The following is an 11964-nucleotide window of genomic DNA, read 5'->3' as shown; positions in this document are numbered from 1 at the left end:
GTCACAACTGAGCTGCAGGTTATTTTTTCATTATGAGTTACACAGTATCTGTTCTAACATTAATATTTTCAATTCCAGCATTAACATTCAAACATTCGGTGTGTTCTGCAAAATTAAAAAAAATTATAACTATTATTTTCAAACAAGTACATACAATTTTTTTTACAGAAACAAGTACATACAATTAAACTCATGTATTATATTTGTTGTTGGTGAAACCTAATCTTGAGAATCAAAATAATAATGAAATTGACTTATATTTAATTAAAATAAATAGCCGAGTTACATAAAGAACCTAAAAGAAGAATCTTGAAAATTTCAAGAATTAAATGCAATGAAATTATTTTTAAAAAATTAAAACCAATATGGATTAATATTTTAGAGGACTAAAACTATATTTGAAGAATTTTGAAAATCTTAAGAATTAAATGTAATGAAATTATTTTTGAAAAATTAAAATCAATGGATCAATATTTCAAGAATAATCTATGTCATTTAAGTAATGTTGCATATAATGGTATATGAAAAAGATAATTTCGTTTTCTTCTTTACAGCAAAGAGATAATTAAATTCGTTACTTTTAAGATGCTTAGAATTTTCTTAGGACTATACACTTATGAGAATACTTATCCAAAATTAGTTGTCAACTAGTAATACTCCAGTATTTTTCATAATGAATGTTTATAAAAGTATATTGAATGCAGTCAACAACCCATGGATGTTTTTAAAAGACAAAAGTTCCGAGTTCTGCAATTAATGGGCTAAGATGTAGGTATGTTCACAAAACTATTTTTGTGGGAGGTTTATTTCGAAATAGGTCAATAATATAGGAGTAACATCTAGTCTTTACTGCATATGTTCTTAATTAGACGTGCTAAAGTAAGTTACTGTAACCGATGATTTATTTAAATTGGTTTAGTTTGGTTTAATTTTTTTTCAGTGGATTAACATATATAGGCTAAAATTTAATTTTTTGTTCCTTTATTTTTTAAATGTGATTTTAGTCCTTTTATTTTTTTAATTAAGACATTTATCTCTTACGATTAAAAACTTCATAATTTTAGTTTCTTAACTTATAATTGATATTTTATTCATTACTTTAAAAGAAATCTATCATTTTAATCATTTTGATGATAAACTTGGATCTTGTTCCTCTCTCCATCTCTCTCTTAACACTCTTTGTGTATATGAGAAAACTAAAATTAAAATAAAAGTATTAATAAAAAATATATTTTTGAGTTGTTATTTGCTTAAAACTTTTTTTAGTAATAACTCATATTTATAATTTTATCCATAAAATTAATAGTAAATATTATTTAAACTTATTATTTATTAAATAACTATTTATTAGAACTTAAATATTTAAATAAATTATGAAAAAAAATTCACCCCCTTCATACACTCCTAGATTTGTCCCTATGACCAATTCCATACATTAATTTATCTACTTCATTAACATTGACTAACATGCATATGTTTATTATGCACATGACAACTTTTAAAAAAAATATTAAATTATTAACAAACTTAATTTATTAAAAAACTATACAATTAAGTTTGAAATTGACCACCGGGTTAAAATTATAAATTTTTTAAAGGTATAAGACAAAGTATCTTAATTAAAAATTAAGGGACTAAAATCAAAAAATTTTAAAAGTGAAAAATAAAATGTCTCGATTAAAAAATAGGAAGATCTAAATTACATATTTGAAAAAAAAGGGACAAAGATTGCCTTTTTTTCAAATACATATAAAAATAAAAAATAAACAATAAACTAATTTGTATTCACAAATAAAAATTCTAGTTTGGTGGGTTAAGTGAGTGAGTTAATTTACGAACTAACTTACCCAATTTTAAAAAATAAAAAATACACAAAATAGAAAAAGGCTTAAATACAAAAAAAAAAATCAACAATAAACTAATTTGTATTCACAAATAAAAAAAAACTGAATGATTATATATATAAAAAAAACTTGGACCTAACTCAACATAAGTTGGTATGCTTAAGCGAATTAAGTTAGCCTTAGACAACTTATAAAAATAGTAAATCACTATATCTATAACTTGATAAATCCTGGAATTAAGTAAGCTTATAGTCTGACCCTATTTTGACATTTTTACTTGTAGAGTTTAGGGCATAATTTGAAGCTCAACATGTGACTTAAACTCTATAACACATGGAGCTTCTTACACCTGGAAGTATAAAATCTCTATTATTTGCTTACACCCTCCAAATAAGGAGTTTAGAATATTTGAATTCAACAATTGAAGGAGTTCATTCTTTATTTAGATTATCATCACACGATTGCATTGACATGGTTGTCACTCATCCATATCTAGTGTTATAACTAAAAGGTTGTTACTATCAACAAGTAAAATTTTCTCTTCCCTATACAATTATCACTTTGTTAATTTGCATATTGAACTAGATGTTAAAGTTATGTCTTTATAAATACTCTCACTTTATCTCCTTACTCGACCAACATGCTCATCATCCTCTCTAACCTAAAGTAAATCTAGCATGTATCTAAACAAGGAAGCAAAGCTTGAATTAATCAATTATCAAATGGATTGTGTTAAGGAAGAATTCAAATATTTTTTTTACTCAATGAGTAAAGAGAAATATAAAAAAAATGAAAAAAAAGGGTTAAAGAGTAAGCTTTAAAAAACTATTTTCATACGGTCTTAATAATATATAGAAAAATTGTGTTTTCAATCTTATATTTTTAGTTAAATTTGATTTTGGTTCTTATATTTTAAAATTGATTATTTTAGTTCTTCAACTTTTAAAAATATGTGAATTTAATTCCTCTTAATATTTAAACTTAATATTTAGTGACAACTTTTGACCATCACAAAGTTACAAGATGAACTAAATTTACAAAAAATTTTACAAAGTAGAAAGACTAAATTTATCAATTTAGAAATACAAAAACCAAAAACATATTTTTTCTTAATAATATATATTAACAGAAAGGATAAACGTAAAACTCAAAGATACGTTGAGAACAAAATTGAGGAAAAAATTAAAGCCTACGTAAACTGAGATTTTTTGTTGGACAGCAGACTGAGACTTTATAAGAAATGAAAGGTGTAATTTAGTCTTTAAACTATATAAACGAACTAACAAAGTTTGTGTTCAATTTTGATGTGATTTAATCTTTATCTGCATGCTTGATTCAGATTGTGTTCAATTTGGATGTAGCATTCCACATAGATCGTGCGTATAAAAACAAAGTTTGCACTTATAAGTTATGGCAATGGAAGAAACTATGAACTATGAAGCGCGCGTTAATAGGGTGGGGAAAAGAATACATGTTGTATTATAAAACAAAATAAAATACATGCTGTAAGACTAATGATTTTGTTAAATATTACATACAAATGCAAATTATGTGCTACTAGTTCATATATAATGTTACATGTATAAGTGTGTGAACTTGAAATAAATACTATTCAACTACACATATAATTGCTTTTATTTTTTTTAACACCTAACGAATATATGAAGCACAACTCATTTGACATGATCTACCCACGTGAACAAAGGCTGCACGACAAAATCCAAATGTGAAATACTGAATAGAGCAAATCAACAAAAACGAATTGGTTTCCAAGTGTGTAGGAAAATACAAAAGATGAAAAAGTTTCCAAACCGATAGATAATAATTAATTAGACACATTGGACTCAGTCTTTAAGACTATATAGGTCATTGGAGTTCTACTTGATGATAAAAATAAACTTTCATTTTTCAATTCTTAAGGGACATTGACGTGCCCGCAACAAACAAATACTGCAGACTTTGTCATTTTTCACATCTTACCCCAATTTGAACCTATATTTTGTATATCACATTACCACTAGACAACCAAATTGGAGTAGGGGAATACAAAATCTTGATTTATTAGAACAAGACAAAAAAAAAAAAAAATCCTATTTTGGATTCTTTTCCTTTTTCTCGTTATACACAAACATATAACCACTACATAGGAACATATAATACCTCCTATCAGTAATAAAACATAATCATTGATCACAACAATAAGAGCCATGCAATTACAAATTCAGCAACTCGAATCTACTGCCACAAAAATCTAACATAAATCATCCTTTTTAGAATCCACCAACATATATATATAACAAGCCACATCCCACACATCATAATACGAGACCCTATCATCAAATCACCCAAACCACGTACTTTAATCATATGAACCATGTCAATACGAATTATTCACAAGACTCCTCTATTACCATCCCGAGACAAAAAACTAGAATTATGCAAAACCAAATCACACTTCGTCTATACATGTTTCCATGCTTTGTCTATGAAGGTTTGAAGGCATGATGATTTCCAGAATTCCCTTCGCCCAAGCCAACCCCTGTTTACATAATTACCATTTGGTAAGGGGAGTGTATTAGTTTCTGGAACACAAGATATTTTGATTAAAAAATCATACAAAAGGGAGAGTATTAGTAACTATTGCCTTACAAAATTATTGTTTTATCTTTTTTCATGCATAATAAGTGGAATTTTGGGTCGCTACAATTGCTTCTTGCACCCTAATATGGAATGTAATTTATATTCTAGATTATTCATTTTAGAATGTAAACATTTATATTCTGAATTCTGGAAAGACTAGCCCATAGTGTAAAATTACATTCTAGATTAGAATTTCCAAAAGATTAAAAAGGTACATAAAGCAATTTTGTAGGTGCAGGAAGCAATTTCCTCCGCCCGTCACCTTACCTGACTCCAAATCAAATGGGCCAAACTACTTTGATCTCAGGGCTCAAGCTTTGCTTCCTGCAACAAGGTGCTTACACATATGTCTTGTTCTAAAATAATAGTATTTGAATATTCCCATTGACAAGAATTCCATGTTATGTGGCTCAAAGAGAGCAACAATTTGGTTGAAAAAAACATAGAAACAATGTAATTTACTATTGGAAAATAGTTAGTTATTTTCAAATTCATTTAAAGATAACAACTATTATTATTATTTTTTAATTAATCTGAATCAGACACACTTAATATTTTTTAAAATAAATATATATTCTAATTTAATGTTTATGAGAGAAAAAAGGTTTAATAATTTAATGTTTACAAGAAAGAAAAAAAATAATATCTGAAAAATTAATGTTAAAAGAGATGAAAAAAATATATTAATCACAAATTATTATTATAACCTTATATTAAACTTATTAACACAAAAAAATAATTGATTTTTTATCGAAATATTTATGATATTAGGCATTCATACTAAAAAGAGTGTGTACATTCCCATGAATATAATATTAATTCCAAACCACAGTGAAACGAGACTAGTCTAGCCATTTAAGTAACGTTGGCTTTTAATATAATTAATTTTATAATAACCTCTAATCCTGCTTCCAAAAAGAAAACCTCTAATCCTATCCGTATATGAAGATCCAAGGGCCCAAAATAAACTGGTTGGAGAGGGCTGGAGGCGCGGCTGCAGTAGAGGATCCGCGTCCAGTGTTTGGTGGTTGTGATGTGAATTTGAGAACCTCCAGTGTTCAGCAACCCTAAATTTGGGCCTCAAGGATCTTGGTGTTTGCAGAGTTGGGCAGGCAGGGTCAGAAGAGGTGAGATTGGATCACATATACTATCTGATTCTAGGGTTTTTCTTTTTTTGAAGATCTGATTCCAGGGTTAAATTTTAATTTGTTAATTAATTCATGTTTACACTTGATTGCATTTTAATTGACCTTATGTTCTAGGAATGAAATCTGATTGCTAGATTTTATATAGGATCAGTTAGCTTCTGTGAGATTGCCAGATTTTGAATGGGTAGTTGTCACTAATATTACTTGTATTGGCTAGCTTTAGCGTGAGTACCAAAATGTTAGGCTGAGAAACAGTATTACAAGGAACCAAGATATTCTCAGGCTATAGTGGGTGATTCTGCTTCCAATTAAACAAGGGTCTCTATATCTTCATTATCTTGTACAATATTGAAGCATGTTCACCCCTCTTTCTTTTACTTGCTCTATTTGACAAAGAGAGAATCAAACGCAATAATTTTTTATAGCCTGACAAATAACAAGGCTATTTTTGTCTACCATGCAATAGTTGTAGGCTTGTTTTCCCATCAACAAACAGCTAGGAAAGAGGGTAATTTGGTGGTTGGAAAGGTTGGATAAATAGAAGCTCCTAGCTGCTGTTTTATTTATTGGGTGTTTGTTGATATGAAAATGCCTAAAAGGAAGGTATGGTTGGGACTCTGTTGGTTCACTGAGCATGCAAGACATGACCTTGCTGGATTCACATTGAGAGTTAGCACAAACTGTTTGCATAATCTATTTGGTTCTGATGCAGATATGTGAGAACCTTGTGATGCAGATATACATAACATGGCTCTTGTGATTGCAAATTATTTTTTAAATTTTCATCATGGATAAAATTTTATTTTTTTTAATCCAAGCATTTGCTGTCAGAAGTCTTCAGTGGTTTTTTGCTCCAAAACATCACTTTTACATTTTTTTTTCCATCCAAACAACTCGTGAGATAAAATCCAATTTAATTGTAAGGTCTTGACTCTTGACTAGCATGTTATATCAAATTTGGTGAATCTGAAATTCTATTCCTTTTCAAACTTAGCTTGTACCCACAGGCTTCTCGATTTGGTGTGTAAAACAGTGAAGAACACCACAGAATTCAATTATAAGGTTTGAATTCCTTCTAACTTGTTGTAGAGATTGAAGCATATATTTGTGCAGAACATTAACATTATGTTGTTGATGGTTACTATTGAGTTTGCGGATTAGTGTTGATGTTTGTTTATACTATCTAATATTGTGAATGGGAGCAATCATTTGTGTCTTTCATTGTCAACAGGAAGTGAGAACATAAGCATTAAGCATCAAAATGGAATTAGCAGACAGAGCTGTTGGATTTCTGTTATCCTTTATCAGCTTATCAATATTTACCTATTATACTTTCTGGGTTATCATCCTGGTCAGTATCTTTCCCAGTATTTTAAATGAAATGTGGTTTTCCAGTGTTAACTTGCTAATTGCATTTTATTATTGATCTTGTGGTGTTTCAGCCATTTGTGGATGATGATCACTTTGCGCACAAGTACTTCTTACCCCAAGAGTATGCCATTATGATACCAGTTTCAGCTGGTGTGGCACTTCTTTGCCTCTTGTGCATATTTATTGGATTCGTGATGCTCAAATCCAAAAAGAAGAAGGCCTAACGGCTAACACTGTCCATTTGTTGCACAATTTGTTCTAATTTTTGAAATAGTGAATTTATTGAATGCATTTTCGATCATTTCATTCCAATTATTAGTAATCACCTTTTTTTTTTGTCTATGCGTGGAACTACATGGATGAGATAAGTGAAGCATGGTACCAAATTTTGTTACATTGGTTTTATAAAATGGTAACTGAAAAAATGTCATTTTAAAAGCTTGGATAATGTCAAAATGTTTCATATAATTTTTTTCATTAGAAAACAGACCGGAGGATTGAACATTTGAAGAATGAATTGAAAGTAAAACTAATAATACTGACCAAGTAGACACGACCATTATGAAGAAAAAATTGAAAAAGCCTAGAACTAGCCCAACAAATTTGTATGACTTAGCAATTATTAAATCACCGGAAGAAATTTGATCCAAAAGAATAAACCTAGAATCACAATCTACATAACAAAATATTCTATATAATAATACTATTACAAAACTAAAATCCTACCAAAAGAAAAAAAAAGTGCTATATAAGAACAAAGAGATGAAGAACAAAAACGTTGGAATCATAGTAGAAAAAGAGAAAAACATCATCTACTTATATGGACGAAAATCTTAGTGATTGAATGATTAAATAACAAAATGAAAGATTAAAAGTAATATATATGAATTGTGGGCGAGAAGAAAACGATTAAAGAGTGAATTATAATATTTTATTTTCATTTTAGAATTTCATTATTTTTTTTAAAATAAAATATAAATAGTTAAAAATAACTTTGCATCACAAATTGGTAATCTTAATTTTAAAATATAATTTTTATATTCAAATATATTTATTTATTGTAAATTTTTATTATAATATAATTTATTTAAAATTATTTATTTATTATACATTTTAGTTATATAAAAGTAAATATTTATTTTGTGCAACGTACAAAATAAAAAAATACTACTTTACTTTTAAATATTAAACTCATTTTGAGTTAATAATATATTCTTTATAATTTTTTTAACATATATTTTTACTAATATTTTATTTGAAGTAGAAATGCATATCTCATTTAGATTTTAAGTGTTTTATTTGAAATTGAAAGAAATTAATCCCACCGTTTTATCATCATTTTAATTTGTCAATTTTTATATTTTAAATAATTTGAATAATACTCATTTTCATAAGATCAAAATTGATATTCATATAAAAGTAAATATTTATTTTGTGTAACATATAAAATAAAATGCTACTTTACTTTTAAATCTTAAACTCATTTTGAGTTAATAATATATTCTTTATAATTTGTTTTTTTATTAATATTTTATTTGAAGTAGAAATTCACATCTCATTTGAATTTTATGTATTTTGTTTGAAATCGAAAGAAATTAATCACTATATCATCATTTTAAAGTTTAAATAATACTCGTATTCATAAGATCAAAATATATATTTATTTTCCATGCCTACCCTCGAATGCTCGGCTTCTCAGCTGTCACTATACTCTACGAGTCTCTTGCTCACGCCTCACAATGAAACCCTAAATCCTTTTGTGTCAGTTTCCTTCCTAATCGCTGCTCAGCCATCACCGTCGCGACTCGCGAGGAGACACGTTCCATCTTCTGGCACCCCCTCTTCCGATTCCGGCGTTCCCTCTTCTAGTTCTGGAGTTTACTCGACGTCCTTCATCAAAGTTTCCGGGGTCTGTTCGAGGTGCGTTTCTGTTTATGCGTTCAGACTCCATAGCTTACTTTTCTGCTTTCATGGTTTTTTTAGTTTCACGAAAGAACATAGCAGATTTATTTTTGCTTTTATTTCATGCTCTGTTGTTTCTTCTCTTATTTATTTTTTATTTTATGATTTACTGCTTCCTTTTAATTGTTGCCCGTGACATACTCTGAAAAATATGAATAAGATAACGCGTTAGGGATGTTAATGTTGGATCTGAAGTAACCTAATCTTCTCAAAGGCATTATTTTCCTTGCCACATCATTCAGCCAATCTTTTTGCAATAAATTTTAAATTATTTCAGATTTGAAAATTCCAGGGGATGTGGTATAGTGAAAATCCCTTTACCGCATATGAATAATTCTATATGCAGGTGGATGAAAAGCTTTACCAAAATTAAGAACTTTCCGAATGTGAGTTCTTGATGCAATTCTTTTATACTTTTATCTAAACAGTAGCACATTAAGCAATGTTAATAAAGTTGATTAATCTGTTGTTTTCATTCTTTTCTCAGACATGGATGAGAAAGCCAAGAAAAAGGGGAGAAAAGATGAAGTAATGAATATTAATGTTGCTGATGATAAAGAAGTGCAGTTCTTGGATGACAACCAAGAAAGCAAGATGAAGAAAAGAAAAAAAGATGATTCTTCATTAAATGGAATCCAAGAATTGGTTTTTTCAAAACCAAGCAAGAAAATGATGAAGGATAATAGGTTAAAAAGCAACAAAGGTAAAGATGATGACCAAGGCAAGCTGATGATGAAGAAGAAATTGAGTGCAGAAAACCAACATGTGGATCACAATGAATTTAAAAGTAATGAAGATAAAGATGATGGCCAATACAAGAAGGAGGAGGAGGAGGAGAAGAAGAAGAAGAAGAAAAAGAAGAAGAAGAAGAAACTGAGTGAAGAAAGTAAAAGTAAAGAGTATAATGAGTTTGAAAGCAATGATGGTGGAGATGATGGCAAAGGTAAGAAGATGAAGAAGAAGAAACTGTGTGACAAAAGCAAAAGTAAGGAGAATTGTGAGTTCAATAGCAAGCAGATGATGAAGCAGAAGAAATCAGATGCAGAAAACCGACATGAGGGTTACAATGAATTTAAAAGCAATGAAGATAAAGATGACAATCAATACAAGAAGGAGGAAAAGAAGAGGAAGAAGAAAAAACTGAGTGAAGAAAGCAAAAGTAAGGATTATAATGAGTTTGAAAGCAATGAAGGGGGAGATGATGACCTAGGTAAGAAGAGGAAGAAGAAAAAACTGAGTGAAGAAAGCAAAGATAAGGAGTATAATGAGTTTGAAAACAATGAAGGAGAAGATGATGGTCAAGGTAAGAAGATGAAGAAGAAGAAACTGCGTGATAAAAGCAAAAATAAGGAGAATAGTGAGTTCAATAGCAATGAAGGTGATGTAAATGAAGTTGATGATCAAAGCAAGAAGATGGAGACAAAGAAGAACGCCAAGGCAGATACTGGTGAATCTCCTAATCCTGCACACAGTGGATCATCCAAACCCAAACGTGTAACTTTTTCGGATCAAGTGGATGTTTGTTGTGATGGCTTAATCCGTGGGAAAAGGTTTACACCAGAGGAAGATGAGAAAATTAAGTTGGCTGTTTTTGATTATATAGAGTCTCATGGTTTGGGAGATGAAGGTCTAGATATGGTTCTCCATTGCAAATCTCATCCTGAAATTAGAGATTGTTGGAAGGAAATTGGAGCAGCCTTACCTCAGAGGCCTTATGTTAGTGTGTATACTCGTGCTCATATTTTGTTTGAAAGGGGTGAGGATCGTAAGTGGACACCTGAAGAGTATGAATTTTTACGGAAGGTCAAGGAGCAACATGGATCTGATTGGAAATCAGTAGCTGAAGCATTGGGCAAACATCGATTTCATGTAAAGGATGCATGGCGTAGAATAAAATTAACCAACACAAACCAAGGACGATGGACCCAAGAGGAGTATCAAAATTTATTTGATTTAGTAAACCTGGATCTACGTGTGAGAGCTTCACAGGATTATAGAAAATCAAAACATGGTATGCTGCGAGATAATATTGGTTGGGAGGCAATTGGTGACAAATTGACCACTAGATCCAGTGTGCTCTGCTGCAAAAAGTGGTATGATAAATTAACGTCGCCTATGGTTGCCAATGGTGTATGGAGTGATACTGATGACTATCGCCTGGTAAATGCTTTATTTACTTTGGATGCTTGCTGCATGGAGGAGGTAGATTGGGACAATCTGCTTGAGCATAGGCCTGGTGATGTATGTAGAAAACGGTGGAACCAAATGGTCCAATATATTGGAGAGCATGGGGGGAAGTCATTTGCTGAGCAGGTTGAAATTCTTGCAAAAAGATTTTGCCCTGACTTATTGGAAGTAAGAGAGGCCTTTGATGAAAAACCTGTGATTTGTTGAGCTTATTATACTTTAGGGTGGAGTGACTTTTTGAACTCGGAATGTATTTGTTTATGATTATGATGTTTTTGTGGGATCATCCAACACATCAGAAACTGGATTCTGTTTTGCAGTTTGAGGGTAGTTTATATTAGTGTTTTCTTATAATGAATGTTACTCCTGTTCTTTTGTCCCTGCTAAGTCCTAGTTGGAAGTTATTTGAAAAGGTTTTTTATTAAAGTTATAGTGTAATGAAAGTTTGATGCCTACTTATTGCTGCTTGTTGTATTTTGGTCTATTATTATTGCTAATTATTTGGTGAGAAATAAAATCTTTTGGGGGACATATTTGTTGGCTAACGATTGGTGGCCACTCAGATTTTTTTTTTGAGAAAGTAGGTTATCTTTATACATGATAGAAGTTGAGCTTGTTCTTTGCTAATTGTGCAGAATGTAGATATTTGACAGCATTTTTGGCTGAACAAGCGTGCATGATTTGCTTATTAAAGGGATATTTTTTGGTTGACTTTTTATATTGTGCTTATGATACGTTGATAACAGCATCACTTCATGATAATAGACAATCTGCAAATCCAATGTAAGTTCTCATTGAAGTTACTCATATGT

At 30.1% G+C, this 11964-nt stretch overlaps 2 protein-coding genes across 7 annotated transcripts; both read left to right on the top strand.

Annotated features, from left to right (window-relative positions):
- The first annotated feature begins 5443 nt into the window (after positions 1–5443).
- Positions 5444–7304, top strand: LOC100786362 (dolichol-phosphate mannose synthase subunit 2). Of its 3 annotated transcripts, none has more exons than XM_041008069.1 (4): positions 5444–5611; positions 6640–6694; positions 6864–6983; positions 7075–7304. In XM_041008069.1, the coding sequence occupies exons 3-4, from the start codon at positions 6894–6896 to the stop codon at positions 7225–7227; spliced, it is 243 nt and encodes an 80-aa protein (XP_040864003.1). In that variant the 5' UTR covers positions 5444–5611; positions 6640–6694; positions 6864–6893; the 3' UTR covers positions 7228–7304. The 3 variants fall into 3 exon arrangements, with proteins under 3 accessions (XP_040864003.1, XP_006594066.1, XP_006594065.1); XM_006594003.4 differs by having other exon boundaries at positions 6627–6694; XM_006594002.4 differs by lacking the exon at positions 6640–6694.
- A 1358-nt stretch (positions 7305–8662) lies between these two features.
- LOC100785842 (RNA polymerase I termination factor) lies at positions 8663–11578 on the top strand. Of its 4 annotated transcripts, none has more exons than XM_006594001.4 (3): positions 8663–8923; positions 9312–9351; positions 9453–11578. In XM_006594001.4, exon 3 carries the CDS (start codon positions 9455–9457, stop codon positions 11357–11359), a length of 1905 nt encoding a protein of 634 aa, XP_006594064.1. In that variant the 5' UTR covers positions 8663–8923; positions 9312–9351; positions 9453–9454; the 3' UTR covers positions 11360–11578. The 4 variants fall into 4 exon arrangements, with proteins under 4 accessions (XP_006594064.1, XP_006594063.1, XP_040863998.1 ...); XM_006594000.4 differs by having other exon boundaries at positions 9258–9351; XM_041008064.1 differs by having other exon boundaries at positions 9243–9351.
- The last annotated feature ends 386 nt before the right edge of the window (positions 11579–11964 follow it).

This window comes from Glycine max, chromosome 13 (assembly GCF_000004515.6).
Source record: "Glycine max cultivar Williams 82 chromosome 13, Glycine_max_v4.0, whole genome shotgun sequence".
NCBI classification, from domain to species: Eukaryota; Viridiplantae; Streptophyta; class Magnoliopsida; order Fabales; family Fabaceae; genus Glycine; species Glycine max.
The sequence above is the reverse complement of the archived record's forward strand: the minus strand, read 5'-3'. Positions and strand labels throughout refer to the sequence as shown.